We start from the raw sequence: 18410 nt of genomic DNA, 5'->3' as shown, positions 1-18410 counted from the left end.
ATCCCTATTTTAAACGCGGTAAGAACCCGTTATTATATGTTTTAAAATCCACGTAGGCGCCATTTTGAAAAATCACACTCTGATGTCAGTTTTTTCAACAATATCTGGATTTTATTTATTTATTTATTCAATTAATTGAATTGAATTGGATTGAAACTAACTTGCCTATTGCCAGGTTTTCTTAACAAAAATCACATCCGAATGTAATTTCATTCATTGTAATTTTTTTGGCCGCCATTTGCCATGTACTCACTTAAGAGTCTTTTTGTAATTATTTCTTTTTATTTTGGTGCAATACAGTGTATTTTATTGTATTTTTTCATAAAGGCGCTTATTAGGTTTTCACTAAGGCGACGATAGATACTTAAAGAACGTCGTACTAAAAACTAGTTTACACTAGTTCCAGTGGAGCATTACGAACGAGATTATATTTGGATAATAATTTCCTGTTTACACAGATTAGTACACGTATACGCCTCCACGTGAATTTATTTATACAAAACCAAAACTCTTCGATATAACTGTTCGCACACAATTTTCACTTACTATTTCCGTTCTTTGTCAGTTGAAGGCCTGAGATTGGATGACGAATTGCTCATGCCGAATTCAATAAAGATATTGGAAAAATACTAAAGATAGGCAATATCAATAATGGAGCAGAGTCGGCAACAAAATATCATTCAATATACAGAACAAATGCTATGCCGTCTTGTTTATGGAAAATATTGAATCAAACACTGTCGTAAAAAACTCATGAATAAATATTAGGTTACTCGTGTTTCTTTTTAGTTACTGATTTATGTAGGTAGGGTAATTTTCGTTTTATTTGCGTGATACTTTCAGGAACAAAATCTCTTGGAGCCTTCTTACAATGTGTGTATATCAATCTCCATAATAAACGAATCGTTTCAGTACATTGATAATTATCAGAACTGTATACTTATCATCCAATCCGCGTCCAAGAGTCCTTCGCACTAATTTAATTCTCAGCAGTGGTAGCCTTGAGTTATTTGTGTCATACTGCGAACTTTTGCGACGCAAATGTATTTAAAGATGCTCTAGCGAACTTTCATAGCTTTGCTTTAATTAAAGCAAGACTGACCTCTGCCAGAACAGTTCCTGATATGACTCTTTCACACTCAGCCGTATACTATATCTTTATGTATATTTAATTAAGGTATAGAATAAACAGAAAACATTTTCAGCAGCGAAATCTCTTCGGCTTAAATATTAATACGTACATTTTGTAGGTATCTCTGGATTTTCACAACTTGATTACAACCGTTTCGTCTGATTTACGCTTTAAAGCAGACTGTATAAAATAAGTAACAGCGTTGTAAAACTCTCGTAAACCGTTCATTTAATACTCAGGAAGATATCAGTTAACGTTCTAGAGTAAGCGCTTTCATCCGCTGTTTAATAGCAAAAATTAATAGTTCACTGAAGAAATATCGTAAAACGTATTCCACGAGTAGTATAGTATTATAAAATTGAAGTTTCTCATACTACCATTTGCTGTTTTCAAAAGCGATCGATACAAAAGCGTAATTTGTACATTTCATTCTCCGTAAGAAAGTTCTCGTAAGCATTTCATGATGTTCGTGATTCAAGTTTATCTAGAATCTCGCCATCAAGAACAATGAATACTTTTATAAGGCGAATCAAATATTTGATAATAGCTCTACGTAACAGGAGCCAAGTCTGTAAAGGTTTACTTTCACTAGATTCAATATAATTTACCCATTTCCGATCATTGCCCTTTGGTATTTCGATAGCGTTGTTTTTTTTATTAACAGCTATTGTTTCAGTTTGAAATAATCGAAGTTTCACGCTTTGAGCTATCATCATCATCATCATCATCATCAGCCCATTAACGTCCCCACTGCTGGGGCTTTGAGCTATAGAACTAGTAAAATAAATGAAAGTATGAGATAACACAAAAATCCGTCTCTCGCTTCTATATCTATCGCAGTCCATTCTATCCGTGGTTTAGAAAGCACGGTAAGACGGCTGCATTTACTTAAGTAACTAGTTTCTTGTAGTTTAAGTATTATTTACATGAGCCATTACAGGGGCCTCTGGCGACTCAATATTGAGCTGATATCACGATTGGTGAGGTACGTCATCAAACCCACAACCTCCTCACAACTCATAGGAGGGAAAAATATGGTATTTCTAAAAAGACATTGTTTTGAAAGACAAAGAGGACGGAGCGCAATTTTCTCCCGTTTCGCGTGTGCTACGGAACTCAACGCCGATTTGTTCGGTAACTGAATTCTTGATGATAAATAAATATTATGAATTCATGTAAGTCAGTCAATATTTCAACCAAAAGTTCCGGGCGTAGGTATATAACTTACCTATTTGGCTATTGCATCGCTACGCTAAGTATGCGGTATTGAAATATCGTTACTGAATTTTGCAATTCGCAGCATAATTTAATGATTGAAATCTTTGCTTACATATAGCAACTACTAACTAGAATTAACTAAAAATACCTTAATGTTCCAATTTCATTTGTTACATGTTCTTTTTTTTAATTAATTAAGTAACAATCAATCTTTTAGTGTACAGATGTACACGATGTCTCATGAGGAGCTCGGTGGCGCAGCGGTAAACGCGCTCGGTCTGCGATTGTTGAAGTAAAGCAACTTTCGCAAAGGCCGGTCTTAGGATGGGTGACCAGAAAAAAAAAGTTTTCATCTCGAGCTCCTCCGTGCTTCGGAAGGCACGTTAAGCCGTTGGTCCCGGTTGCATTAGCAGTCGTTAATAACCACCAATCGGCACTGGGCCCGTGTGGTGGTTTAAGGCCCCATCTCCCTATCCATCCATAGGGAAGGCCCGTGCCCCAGCAGTGAGGACGTTAATGGGCTGGTGATGATGACAGATGTACACAAAATCACATTTCTCACGCGACTGATTGTGACGTGTTTCGTAACAAGTTATCGTAACATATTAGGTACTATACTATCACATTTTACGCAATAAAAAGATAAGATTAATATTTAAATAGATAACGTTGAACTTGAAGAGCCTTCAAGATTATGTCCAAGAATTTTTTTTCGGGTTAGAAACAGAAACAATAATATGTTCTGGTGATATTTTGTTTAATCACGTTCACAATTTTGCTAAGAAGTGCTCCTTCTAGGTATAACCTTCAGTTCAAAGTATCTATCTAGTAAGTATCTGTATCTATCATCATTTATGTAAATTTGTTTTGTATGTTGTGTGCAATAAAGTATATTTGTATTTGTATCAAAGGCAAGATACCTATATTTTAAAAAACAGCAGACAACTGACGCATAACATACCATAACATCATGCTTATATTCCCGAAGGAGTAGGCAGAGGTGTATAGTACGGTCACGAGCATTAATATGTATACACTTTCGTACCATGTCACATTAACTTTTTCGACAAATTGAACTGTAAGTCTCACTAAATGTCAAATATGTTAGTGCGACAGAGTCCTAAAGTTAGCTATGTTTAAGTCCCATGCTACCATGTGATATCAATTAATTATCTATGATACTGACGCATTAATATAGGTTATTAATCTTTTCAAAATATTAAAAAAAAAAAACATAGAACACGCTGCTTGTCTTCCCGGGCATGTCGTAAAACCCGACAGAGAGATTGTGTCCTCTAACATGATGGACTAATGTTACGGGCTGATCCCTTATCACCATAAGGCGACTCATATTCGGCTTACGACACCGTATCGACAGTGGCTTCCAGTTGTCTTTGATTACTTGTGGCTCTGCCCACCCCATTAGAGATTACGGATGTGGGTTTATGTACATATTTGAAAGAGATCGAATTCATAATAAATATAAATACCTAAGCACTGTATAGCTGTGCATAGCTGGCGAAGAGTATATTCACCTATGTCTACCCCCTATGAGGATAAAAGCGTGATACTCTGTAGATATGTGTTTCTAAGCACTGTAGGATAGAAACTTCATAAACCAGTTTTAAAACCACTTTTCTTTAAATAACAACCCACTATCATGTTTATGACATTCCAATCGTGTTTTTGTTAGGTATTTTATTTCAATTGTTGTTTACGTTCGAAACCAAGTTCATCGTTCTTTACAAAGTACAATGGGGCCAAATTCCCCGTATTGGGTGTATATAAACTCTGACAAATGATGGACAAATGTAATGCATAACATTGGTCGTAAAAAGCGGATTATCACAACATCTTTGTTATGTTTCTAACTCAAACATTACTCACGGGTAGTCAAAATATACTGACCATTGCTAATTATGGTTTAGTATTTAGGCATTAGTCATATCATAAGTCACAACACAGCCACGTGATTTGAAAGATCAGCTTAAAAATAGAGTGTTTGTTGGTAACTGTTTCAAACATATAGACGAAACTGTTAAACTTATGTATTCACCGGACATCAAATCTAGAACCGTTTATGAAATAGCTAATTAATTGGCCATGTCAGGGGCTTTGGCGGGTCAATAATAACCCTGACACCAGGGTTGATGAGGTTGGTAATTCACCTTACAACCCACACGATAAGAAGAAGATTAATTGGCCATTGCCAATTACGGTTTAGCATTTAGACATTAGTCATATTGTAAGTCACAACACAGCCACGTGACATAGAAGATCAGGTAAAAATTGAGTGTTTATTGGTAATGTTTTCTTGCCACTAGTTGCCTTGCTGCTTAGCAATAAGGCCGCCAGATTGTACTGTATCTTTCGTCTATGTGTGTAAAAATGGTTTTGTATGTTGTGTGCAATAAAGTATATAAATTTGCATTGTATTGTAACTGTCTCAAACATATAGACCTTTAATGAAGCATATTGCTAATTTTAGTTGAACGACTCTTAAATTAGTGCCGTCCTTCACTTACAGTATATGCTAGAAAAAGACGGACCTAGTTTTAGTATTGTCTTTTCTAATGTAATCTAGCCTACAAGATCCCACTGCTGTGCAAAGGCCTCCCCTTCTTCTTTCCATTTCCGTTGTCTTTTATAAAGTTAAAATTAAGTTGGTGGTACCCGAATCGACACCATGGAATTATATTTTTCAGGTGTCCGCTTCTTCTTTTTGTGTCAACAGCAAATCTTAAAGTAAATGTAATAACGTAGCACCTACTACCAATCTGTGGTTTCAGCATCACATAAATCAACTAACTTTACTGGAATAGGTAAAGTACGTAAAAAACAAAACACACAACGGAATCAAAATATAACTACAGTAGAAACGAAAAATTCCGTTACTCTAAAAACGCACAATTTCCTGAACAGAATACCTACCATACAAAATTTCGAAACATTTTATGGTGCCCAATATCCAGAATTAGATGACATAAGCGAGCATTCTTCAGACATAACGAGCTGCGTGAATAAGCGATGACGTAAGATTGCATTTAGAATGGCTGACCGACCAGTTCCTCAGTAAGGACTTTGACTGGACAGGCGACACGGATTAGTCAGATTGGAACTAATTTGCACCTTCCGGTAGCACCGAGGAATCACGGAGATGACTAAGGTATGGAACATTATGGAGTTGGATTAATCATTGGTTTCTAGTTATACTTGACTTCAGACAAGTTAGTTTTGTTATTAAATTCTATATTTAAACTTGTAACGAAAGTCAAATATAATTTTATTTTAAATAAAGTATTTTACTTTTATTGGCCATGGAAGTAAAACTTTCAAGACAAATACGGATAAAAGTAGAAAGATACAACCTAGGTAATTACTTATGGATGCAGCAAGTGCTAAGGTAATGTAACCATTTAAGGACAAACCTGTTTAGAAGTCTATGCCAAGACTATTGAAGTGGGACTATAAACTCAAAACATACGCGGGGTCATCGAACTCACGCCAGGCGGTCAATCTTGAACCAGCGGAGCGTTAACCAGAAATTGTATTTTTGATGCTAAGATTGGGACTGGTATTTCCAAAGCACTCAACTCTCCGAAAATATCTCAAAATAGTGTTAGTAAGAACTTCCTAAAGAACGTCTCTTTTAATTTCCTTGCCACGATTTTAATTAGTGACTTTTCCGGGTACTTTTTTCGTGTTGTTTTTAGGATGCCACGCCTAAAACATTTTAAGTGATGTCGCTTCGGCGAAGACAATTTATTTATTGACGTCATTGGTTTAAATACAGAGTACACGAGGGTTTACGTTACATCCTACACATTACATTATCTAGCGATTTTTCTTCAACTGAAGCAGTACTCTAAACCGATTAAATCTCTAGTAATCTTCGTCACGATTTCCTGCGATACTTTAACGTCGGCTGTGATAATCACAATCTCCGCGTATTTTTATACCAACAACGTCATCAAGACGTCGTTTATCATGACGCAGACATGAATGAAAGGAAACCTTGGACGCAGCTGATGCGAGCCCAACAATGACATTGCGAACTCCAAGGCAAGACAACAATATACCAGCGCTAAAAATGTCACTACGTACTTAACACGAGGTCTTTAAATGTACGCCGACAAAAATGCGAGTAAAATACTGAGCACTATTCTATTTAAGTTTTAGTGTGTACTCAACTTTTACCACTTGTTATTACCTACACTCCTTCACGTCTCAAATAACTCGCCAGACCATTTGTTTATTTTTTTTCACTACTTTTTATTGGTCCCCGTTAGCAGATGCTTCAAAAAGTATCAGGTGACACCATGTCTGCTTAACACATGGTTTCGATAAAACCTGTAATTTCTTATGTCACCTGCTCTATCGACTTCCCGTGGCAATTCGATATCCTTTTGAACGCGACTGGGTTACACTTGTTCATAGGATCGAGGCACTTTGTCCATTGCCTTACTAAAAGTCCTATAAAGTGCATTGAAAGTTGTTGTTTAAGCGCTTTCCAACGCTACTTTGCTTAGTGTATTAGCGGGTGTTATTCTAGCGATACCAGCAATGGAGGAAGGGTGGAAAGGAGTACCCAAGGTCAGGTGTAAAGGAGTAGGGGAGATCAAAACAGGTTTTCCCGGTCAAGTATCGTATCGAGCTGGATTGGTTCGCTATTACGTATACGAGTCTGCGTTTATGCCGCATTGTTTGAACAGGATTAACGAGCGAGTTGGCTAAAGAAATTCCATTCTTTGTGCGTATTGAATTGTTTTGCTTGGCGTATATAATTTCTTTTATTTTATGCAGGCGATAAACCCACTTCGACTGTATTAGTGACAAGTTAATTGTGTGTGAAGCATTGCAAAGAATAATTGACCTGAATTCTGAAATCAATAAAGATAAGAGAATGCGAGAAAATTCATGTTTGCTTACAGTAGTTAATTATTTATGGAGCACTAACTAGCTACATCCTACAATCCTCTGGTATAATTTTGCCACAAACACCAGATAGATAGATAAAATACTTTATTGAGCACCAGGTGTAAATTATTTTTATTTTTATGTTGCTTTCGAAGCTATAGTAAAGAAAATTATCTTTTAATAAATCCATCATTAATAAAACATAACTTATTAACAACTTCGTTTTGGTGACTGCATACTTAATTGGTTTTACAGATTTTTTATAATCTATTTTGTTTACAGTAGCTGCAACTGCAAGTTGTCTTTGATTACTTGTGGCTCTGCCCACCCCATTAGGGATTACGGGCGTGAGTTTATGAATGTATGTATTTTGTTTAATCCAGTCATTAAAGTTCATGTTGAATACTTTTTTCACACACACATACGATCACGAATTTCACTTACTACGATCCTTATACACTACCATCGCTTCTTCCACTTTCATCAAAAACTTCATGCATGGTTTTGTCTTTCTCATGTTTGCTCTTGGCCCCAGACTTGCCCGAAGGCATTGACGAGGTTAAGATTTCGGGATTGGGGTTATAATTTTATTTAACCCTTTGGAGACGACATAGTATTACAAAATCATATCTACAGTTGATACGTCCAAAGTGATTTTAAGTATTCTGAGTATTTCATTTACATAGTAATTTCTACGCACGTGTGCTATTCTACACGACCAGCATTAAATGGTGCAGTCAGTTGCGAAACTGTTTCTTTTAATGCAATAATAAAAACTCCAAAATCTGGCATTGTTTAACACAATGGGTATTAACAATAGTTGCTTGTATATTTTAGTTTCGTCATGTTATATTGAATTTTTATGTCGCGTTATCTGTGGTACAAAGTTCCTATCCAACTACAGTTAAAAATAATGGTTATCAAGGCATGCGTCTATGAGGAGCGTTGCTAGTTCACTTCCGAAGAAAGAGGGTTATTGACGGGGTTAAAAAAATAAATAAAATGCTAATCTAGAACTATTGGTTGGTGGCAGGGCTGGCAGAGGGACCAAATTGGAGATGTCCTTAGAAAAGGTTCAGTACCATCTACTCTGAACCCGCGTGCGTGTATGAAACGATAGATGAACGTGGAGGAAGCAAGAGAAGTGTGTCAGGGTCGAAGCAGATGGAATTCCATAGTATCCGCTTACCCCGGTGGGAAATAGGCGTGAGTTTATGTATGTATGTAACCTAGAACTAAGCTTAAGATGATTAAAAGTAAATCTAATTTTTCGTTATTTTTTTTTTCGAATTTATATATGTATGGATTAACAATTACGAAGTATGACCGACATCACATTTCGACGACCGTATTTTCATATAAGTTTCATAGTTTTTCTTTTTTTTTTTAATTTTGTAAAAAGTATTTCATTTGACTAAGTTGTCAATAAAAATTATATGGCCATTCACCTATGGTTATTGTGTAAAGAATAAATCTAAATGAAATATTTACCAAATTTGTGATATTTTGAAATATTTTATAATTCAATCGTAAATTGGTTAGATACAACCAAATGTTAATACTGTTTATTAAAACTTCTTTGTTGTTGTTTACTTACAATTTTAAATAAGATTTTATTTTTCACATAATTTTATATACCTACGTACGTAATACCTACTCATAAGCAGCAGCTCATTACATAATTATTAGAAAGACTTTATTAAGTTTAAATTATCTGATAAACGTGATGCAAAAAACTTGTTAATGTACTTTTATTTCCACCTACTACTGCATTGCAAAATGGTCTTTATGGCAACTTTAAAACATATTCATCCGCATTTGAGGTTAACTTATGCAAATGGTAAACTTAAGCACCCAATGACGATGACGTCAAGTTATTCAAGCCCACGCTTGTGCTTAAAAAAATTATGGGCTCATTTTTAAAAACCCGATTTTTAGAAGTCGGTTAATCAGTTCTGTGGTGAATAATATTCTGCAAGAGTGCGCAGTGTCACGCACCACCGAAGCCGTTCTATGCAGTTCAAAGACCCTTCATTAAAACCCCGAGAGGAAATCATACCGCTATATTCAAGTACTTGTAACATCTCGATAATACGTCGCGTCGTCGCATCTTAAGGTGATTCGTTTTCCATACAAAAGTTGATGCAGTGCTACAGGAAAACGGATAGAGGAATATTGTTATAAAACCGATAAATAGTAATATTTTGGTGTATTATTTTCGCAAACTAACAAAAATTTAGGGTCCGAATACGAGAAGTACCATATTTCAGACCCTCAATTTTGATCAATTCTACATTTGTAGTGGTGCAGATTACAGTGTATTTGCTGAGCGTGTAGAGGTGTCAATGTTAGTTTGTGTGCGTGATAGTTTTTTTTTTCTAAAGGCTTTGACTACTTGACAAGTGTAATAGAATGTCAGTGACAATTTATAAAGAGATTTTGTATGAAGAGAATAAATATAAATAAAAAACTAAAAATACTACAATCTGAGAAAAGGAATATTGGAAAAATATTTTTGTAATAACGTATCTTATTTAAACATTTTTAAATAATGGGTAAATACCGTGTTTTAAAAGAGGACATATATTATAATAAAAAATCAATACATAAAATGAAATGGCTGTATGGGCATAGTCCCCTTTGCCTTACCCTTCGGGGAAAACCAAATCAAAAAAGAAGTTGTTGCATTTGCCGGCCTAAATAGTAGTCATTTATAATTAATTGTTTTTCCATCCAACATACAGATTTATTTATATTCTCTTTGCCGCGGACTTTTTGGTGGGACCGGGAACGGGAAGGTTGCTTTCTTCATTGAATAATCTAAATAATCAATACGAAGTGGTGTTTTGTGGTTAATGATCACATTAGTCGGAAAACATTCCCGATAGTATTATTAAATCGGAATATTCAATAAACAAAGTGTACCTATCTATTTTCGCTTTGCGCCAACAAGCCGCTTACTTCGTTTGGGGTTCGGAGTAGGAGTCTGCTCCGAGGGTGGGGGCTTAGGTTTCATCATTTCATTAATCATCATCAAGAAAAAAAAACACAAGACATGGCTGTATGTTCATAGTTCCCTTCGCCTTGCCCTTTGGGAAAAAAAATAAGATAAATTTTGAAATTCTTATGTATAATAAACAAACATCACAGACATCATGACAGATCTAAAACTAAATAAAATCTTTTTTCTTTTTTCTATTTGACTTATTTATGAATTTTAATCAAGAAAACGTGATAATAAGTTCGACAGCAACCAGTTCAAGTCCCCGAAACAGCCCATTTCAGGCCGCGTATATATGGAAATACTACTTCAATACGTCCCAGCCTCGTCTTTTTTTAACGTCCTCGTTATAAAAAGACGTCCTAACCTGAACTAACTAACCTAACAATAAACACCACGCGTAAATATATGTCCAGAAATGCGCTGTGAGTCGTCTGGACTGGGCGCGAAAACAACATAGAATTCGATTAGGTGCTAAGTGTCCCGCATGCTATCACCAGCTGTCACTGACATACGTATGAAGTCCCGCGGATTTTATTGGAACCAAATGACAAGTCATAATAATTATATGCGGATACTGCGACATCAGCGCCGTGCTTGCGGGACGTCCTGAAGCGCTATTACATCTTTCAAACGCGATGCGACAAAGTTTGAACCTACGCAATTTAGGAAAAATCTACCTTATTATTACTGTACTGTGATCGTTATTTGTAAAATCATACAATACATATACACAATTCTTTATACACAATATAATTATTATGACATATTGTGGACTTTTCGGTATACCTACAAAAAAGGAACAATTCAACCATACGTTGTTTTGTTATATCTCAATGGGTTCAGGCAGCGTTTTCGCCGAAAGCTCCAAGTCGGCTATATTTGTAACGATAATTATGTTTGACATTCATCATCATTTTTGAACCATTTTATACAAAAAAAATACTTGTATAAATTATAAACCCTAAAGCACGCCCATGAATCACTCTACTCATTGGTGAAAACCGTATGAAAATCCGTTCAGTAGTTTTTTAGTTAGCCGCATGTTCACTGATGCGATTAATGCCTGTTAGAATTTTACAAAATAAAAAATACGGAAATTACGGAAGGTACTTTAGTGCAAAGTAAATTATTGTATACTTAATTATAATATTATTGGTAAAAGTGATACTTTTTGAAAATTCCGTAACAAATAGACGGGTTCGCCAAATTCAATTGTAAAAAAAAATACAAAAAGTAAAAACAATTAAAACATGCAGTTGGGTTTGAACCGTGAACCTTAAGAATGGCGGCTACTGCTTTACCAAATGCGCCATTTAGAAGTTAGAAGTTGACTTCAAATTATGCATCTCTTTTAATAGCTAACCTAGTTCGCATGTGTGTGTGACAGCTTCGTGTTTGTACACAAATTGAAATGACACCAACTTTTGATGCAATGTTTCAATATGATATCTTCAGTAAATACTTCAAAATTGTATCTTAACTTAAAGATAATGTATGTAAGATTTCGCCACCTAACATTTCACTGGGTCAGAACTCGACACTAAACGAATAAATGGAAAAAAATACGAAAACTGCAGAAGTAACGCCATCTACTGACGCAGCGTTACCTAGCTGACTGAAACACATCACCTTAATACCCTATAGCCGTTCTCGTTAATCAGCTTCCAAGATTAGAAGGTATTTTATCGATCAAACGTTAAAATTAATTCAATTCGTAGTCGACCTGGAAATACCGTTACCCAAATCGGATATCGTATCGGACAACAACATTAATCGCCAAACCAGTTTGCGCGCATTAATGCCATAATTAGAAATCAGTATTGTACAATCTACCACACAAGATGGAATTGTATGCAAACAAAGAGTTTATTCTGCAAACTAGGCACTTTGTAGCGCTGTACACATGCTTGGTACACAGTACTAGTGTTGGGTTCTTACCCGGAAAATTCCCGCGTTTTGGGAATTTTCCCAATTCTGAGGGAAAAAACCCGAAAAATTCCCATTTCAAGGGAAAATATTTTTTATCGCATATATTTGTATTAAAAGTAAGGATTTCCAACAAAGACCATTTAAATATAATGTATGCCTACTTATGCCCAATTTATTTTCTGTCGTAGTGTCGTATGAACTCTTAAAAAACTTAAAGGAGATCATCGGATTTCGGCCCAGAAGTCAAAGTGCCGGCCAAAAAATAATTTTGCTATATTCCGTTAGATCTTATCCGTATGAGCATTTATTACTATGGCACCAAAGCTCTAGGGTCAATATCTTCGGTTTTATTCGATTTTAAAAAACTGTATTTTTCATACATTTTTGGTGAAAATGTAAAGTGCCGGCCAAGTAACAATAATGGTATTATCCTTAGAACTTATCCGTCTGAGCATTTATTACTATGGCACCAAAGCTGTAGGTTCAATATTTTCGGTTTTATTCGAATTAAAAAAAAACGGAATTTTCATACATTTTTGGTGAACATGTGAAGTGCCGGCCGTGAAACAATATTTGTATATCCCGTTAGAACTTATCCATTTGACCATTTATTATTAGGGCACCAAACGTCTATGACCATTATTTTGACTTTTGTTGGACTTTACGTTATAGTTTCTGTGTGAAAAGTGCCGGTCAGCAAAAAACACATGTCAAAGCTATCGAGAAGATACTTGTAAACATTATTCACTATGACAAAAACGTGTATGACCATTAATTAGTTTGGCTTTTGTTGCATTTAAAAAAAAACTTGATTTTTGTATAAAAATAAAATATAACAGGCGCGTTATTTAAAGGATCGTCAGAATGTTTATTACTATGGCATTAAACGACTATGACCAATATTTTGAACTTAATTCGATTTTTCAAAAATCAAAAAAAGTTTTATCTAGTGATAATGGAACTTTTTTTTTTAATTTATTTATATCATGTATTACATAATTAGGTACACCACTGATACCGTTAAACCACAATACGGTTTGTCTCGGTACCAGTCTCCTCAGTTCGTTCTTGCTAAAGGCGTAATATGGTGGTCGTCTTTTGAAAAATAGGTTTGCGTTTGACCACTACCTTACCTGATGGTGATACACGCTTAAGAAGCTACTTTTTTTAAAGAAAAGTGTATACAAGGAATAAACAGTGGGGTGATAGAGGTACTATGTTATCGGCCGAGTAGCACCAGGACATTGTGATAGGCATACTTGCAAAGTACAACTACCCGACTCCTGTTTTCCCTAACAGATACTTCAGACGTCATGCCAAAATACGAGTTTCGTCACTAGATGGCAAGTTTATCTTTGGAGGGTGGTAACCATTTACGGTCAAGGTGAATCAATACCATAATTCAACCTAAACTTAGGCCGTAACGTTGAGTCGAATGCAAAAACTACAGCCAACGTCATATCTAAAATCAGATATTATTAATATAGAAGTTCACCTAACAACACACAAAACAAAAACACAAAGTATTTATCTGACTAATAACTAGTCATTGGGAAAGCTCTGCTTGTTGTCATTGTTAAAATGTATATAAAAAAGTTTTTTTAAAAAGTCCAATAAAAGCCAAAGTCGACATTTGGTAGTATAGTAAAAATACGTTTCAAGTCGTTTACCAAAAGATTTGACTTATTTTGTTTCGCTGGCTGACATTTTTCCATTTGAACCAAAACGGAAAGAGAGACGAATAAAAAGTCAAGATAACGGTCAAAAATGTTTTGCGCCAGATTATTAAATGTTCTAAAGGTCCTTTGTAATCCGCCGTACCGCATTTTTTACCCAAAGCACTTTATTTTCATACAAAATAAATAAGAAATCAAGATTTTTAAAATACACTAAAAGCCAAACTATTGGTCATACAAGTTTGGCGCTATAGAAAAAAATGTTAACAGGCATCTACTCGATACTCTCAACATGATATTTTTGCTGGTCGGCATTTTTCACATTTGAACTAAAACGTAAATTCCAATAAAAGTCAAAATAATGGTCATAGATGTTTGGTGTTATTAAAAAATATTGAGAAGCAACTATTAGACAGATTCGACGTATTTTTTTCGATGGCCGGCATTTTAACATATTAACCAAAACGGAAAGTCCAATAAAAGTCAAAATAATGGTCATAGAAGTTTGGCGCCATACTAATAAATGTTCTAACGGTCCTTTGTAATACGCCTGTATACTTCTTTTTCCCAACGGACATAATATTATTTTTTACAAAATGTATGAAAAATCGAGATTTTTCATGATTTTTGTATGACCATTAGTTTGGCTTTAATTGGATTTTGTATGAAAAATCTCGATTTTTCATACAAAATCGAGATTTTTCATACAAAATCCAATTAAAGCCAAACTAATGGTCATACACGTCTGGTGTCATAGTAAAAAATGTTCAGAACAATCTACTCGAAAGGTTTGACACATTTTTTTTGTCTGACCGGTACTTTCAAATTTGGGCCGGCCAAAGTATGGAAAGCTCTTTTTTTTTTGACGTGACTTATTGTAGATTTGCCGCAGATGGCATTAACTACTTGGCCGGACAAATGGGGAGCGCTGAAGGCTCTCACCCGGTAGATGGAAAGCCGATGATCTCCTTTATAATATATTTTGAATGGAATGTTCGATTTTAATAATTCCATGCAAAGATATCTACATATTATAGGATATATAGGATGCTTTTGGCACGAGAGAATGTCATCATCGAGGAGCAACATGGTTTTGTGCAAGAAATTGGGAGGCACGAATACTTACAGATATTATTTACTTGGACTATGAAAAAGCTTTTGGTCGAGTTCCTGTCACACGATTGATTGCCAAATTAGAGCCCTTTGGAATCAGAGGCAATGTCGTGAAGTGGATTGAAGACTTCCTGTCAAATCGCACATTCTCTGTGCGCATCGGAGAATCATACTCTGTTCCCAGAAAAGTCCTCAGCGGTGTGCCGCAGGGATCGGTGTTAGGACCTATTTTATTCAGTATCTACCTTACAGATCTTAAACATAGTATCATGTCTGATATATCACTCTTTGCAGATGACACGAAAATAACGGGGAATCCACTTATTAGCCATAATATAATCCAAGATGATCTTGATAGAGTAATTGCTTGGACCCGAGATTGGCTAATAACATTAAACGTAGACAAATGCACTGTGTTGCATGTTGGCAGTAACCACCCCACGTTGAGTTACACCATTGACTCAAAACCTCTCGAGTGTGTTAAAAAACATAAGGACCTTGGCATAACGAGAACACATACTCTAAAGTGGGACGAACACATTATTGGAATCACTAAGAAGGATAACTCCCTCTTATACATAATTAGAAAAGCTTTTTATCATATAGATACGGAATAGTTTTTTAGGCTTTACAAAACTTACTCACGTCAGACCGCTGTTAGAACATGGGTTTCAAATATGGAGACTTTACTATCGGAAGGACATTGCACTACTAGAGAGAGTCCGAAGAAGAACAACAAAGATGGTGACAATACTGGCTGGCCGGAGTGGACCTTAGCGGGGGCCGCAGGACTCTCACCTCTGGCTTGCCTTCATTGACCAGCCAGAGTGGGGCGTTAGAGCTAGCTATACGCTCGCAGGGTGGAAGTGAAAGATGCATAAGTCACGAGTTGGTAAGGCGGGTAAACCGCTTCGCAGAAAGCGGTGTACACCTCTTGACACCCTGAGATGCTCACAACCATGTTGCTGCCTTGCCGTCCAGTCGCGTCGGCTAGATAGGTGGCCCAACCAGTGAGTGACGAGTCACCGCCTGCCCAATGTATCTCTGTTATTAACATTGGTCGAGCAGGCGCCATAGTCCCCCATAGCCCCAGTATCCCAGTTCACTAACCCCCAACCCAATAGCCCAGTTCCCTTTGTTCCCACAATCTGCAATAGTCCTACACGAACCAGGGATTGTCTTTGGGTGCACTCCCATAGTGCATACAGGGATAATCGCCGGTTGGTGTCACAACACATTTAGAGTAAATTGTCTTAAGGGGCCTCTACGTGTTGGCTTCGGCCCCACGCACGCCTTCCAAAAGTCCGGGACTCCATGACAGACCCGACCCGAGACATGGAAACGACATACAAATAATAATAAGACTAAAAATAATTAAATAAAACATATTTTCCCATAATTCGGGAATTTTTCGGGTGTTTATTTTATTTTCCCATATTTTCCCGATATTTTTTCTTTCCCACCCAATTTTTTCTTTCCCTGCCCATCACTACACAGTACGCATGCGTTGCGCAGATAAAAAAGCAAACAAACGTAAACTCTGTTTGATTTTCCTGGAATAACCGGGTAAACAAAGACTACGTGGGTTCTACGCGCGAGTAGTCAAAGGACAAGTTTTTTATTTAATAGAAAAACCGGACGAGAAACTTTCGAACTGGCCGTCCAGTAAGCGTTGTCTTGCAATTAGTAGAGCAGGTGACATTACATCATCCTTACCAGTCATGTTCGAGGCCAGACCTCGATAACACGCGTATCTGTCTATTTGTTCTGTTTGCTGTGAATTACGGATAAAGCAAATAAATATTATAACTCAAACAGGTATTCAAATTAAGCAATTGTGTTTTAAGGGCATAGAATTTTCAAGCTCCTTTTGCGCTAATAGAAAATTGAATACTTAGTGCATAGCGCTACTAAATTCTACAGGACTAACGGTACAAATAGAATACAAACAGCGAGAGAAAGCGTAGAGGATTGCCAACCGAGTGAAAGCAAGCGTCAGTGCACCCGCCGCGCCGCGTCGGACGGACGAAAACATAACCTCAAAATGTTCGCGATTGCGTCTCTCGCCGCTCTAACCACCGCCGCAGCCGTTTACTGGTACATAAACAGACACAAACCTTTAAAACACATCCTAAGTGAACTACGTTACACTTTAGACATGCAAGGAGCGGGCGTTGGAGGACTTATAGACGACTGGGTGAACGTAAGGAGGAACAAGGTAGTGTTGCCAGATGCAAGGAAAAAAATTGCCGTTATAACTGGCGGCGCTCGCGGAATAGGAACGGAAGTCATAAGAGGACTGCTCAAAGCGAACATGATTGTAATTATGGGAATAAGAAAACCAGAACAGAGCAAGAAACTCGTCGAAAGTATGGAAAATGGGGAGAATCTGCAAGCTTACGAACTGGACTTGCAATCATTGAAATCAGTGAAAACATTTGCAGAAAATGTTATCAAGAAATATCCCGAAATCCATATTCTAGTTAACAACGCAGGGATTATGTTTGGCGATTATAAACTCACTGAGGATGGCGTAGAAACGCAATTGCAAGTGAATCACTTGAGTCATTTTTATTTGACCCACTTATTGTTGCCAGCTTTAAAAAAGGGGGGTTCCCTTGAGGAGTCTTCGCGGATAGTCAATGTTACATCTTGCGCGCATTATCCAGGAAAAATCTACTTCGATGACATCAATATGAAGGAGCATTACGATACGACTGCAGCATACGCGCAGTCAAAACTGGCGCAGGTAAAAGGTTTTAGATACTCGTATTTTAGAAATGTACCTGTCAGTCAATATCCTAAGCAACTTGAGTAAAAAAGTTAAAGATGTTTTATTAAAAGTTTTCTTCCTTTGTTACAGCTCATGAGTGCCAGATACATCAATCACCTGTTAAGCGAAGAAGGTTGCAGAGTCAAAAGCTATGCCGTCCATCCCGGTATTGTCGACACGGATCTTTTTGAAAAAACTTTATTCAGGCAAATGTTCCCTTGGGCTATGAAGCTATTCTTCAAAACTCCAGAGAAAGGTGCTATTTCCATCCTCCATGCTTGTTTCAATAAAGAGTTGGGAGAAAAAGGAGGTTTATACATTAGTAATTGCATAGAAGGGATCAGTAATAGGTTCTCAAAGAATACTGATCACCAGAAGCGATTGTTTGAACTGTCTTGCAAATTAGTTGATTTAAATGAAGAGGATTTTGGTAAACGTTAAAATAGGAAATTTTTCTAGTCTTTTCAATCTACATCCAAATATGGTATTTTATAAATTATTGGTAACTAAATAAAGTATTTATATTTTAAGTTGTTTCTCATATCCTTCACACCCGATTTCTAGTGACCCGTTAGTGCAGAGTAAATGGAAATAATTTTTCAAATTAATGACTACATCATCGTTGGTTCGTGGTTCATTCATAATCGA

General features: G+C 36.4%; 2 protein-coding genes across 2 annotated transcripts in view; one reads left to right on the top strand and one right to left on the bottom strand.

The window, feature by feature from the left end:
- Window positions 1–18410, bottom strand: part of LOC126372737 (TBC1 domain family member 12-like) — a 76669-nt gene that overhangs the window by 54853 nt on the left and 3406 nt on the right. The window lies entirely within an intron of this gene.
- On the top strand, window positions 16592–18249 carry LOC126372785 (retinol dehydrogenase 11-like). Its single transcript, XM_050018673.1, has 2 exons — window positions 16592–17738; window positions 17853–18249. Exons 1-2 carry the CDS (start codon window positions 17034–17036, stop codon window positions 18201–18203), a joined length of 1056 nt encoding a protein of 351 aa, XP_049874630.1. The 5' UTR covers window positions 16592–17033; the 3' UTR covers window positions 18204–18249.

The sequence above is a fragment of the Pectinophora gossypiella genome, chromosome 14 (genome assembly GCF_024362695.1).
Source record: "Pectinophora gossypiella chromosome 14, ilPecGoss1.1, whole genome shotgun sequence".
NCBI classification, from domain to species: domain Eukaryota; kingdom Metazoa; phylum Arthropoda; class Insecta; order Lepidoptera; family Gelechiidae; genus Pectinophora; species Pectinophora gossypiella.
Note: the sequence above shows the minus strand (reverse complement) of the source record. Positions and strands in the feature narration are given on the sequence as shown.

Coding starts and splice junctions, on each gene's coding strand:
- LOC126372785 (XM_050018673.1), top strand. CDS start 17,034: ATGTTCGCGATTGCGTCTCTCGCCGCTCTAACCACCGCCGCAGCCGTT. Junction 17,739..17,852: donor CGCAGTCAAAACTGGCGCAG/GTAAAAGGTTTT, acceptor CCTTTGTTACAG/CTCATGAGTGCCAGATACAT.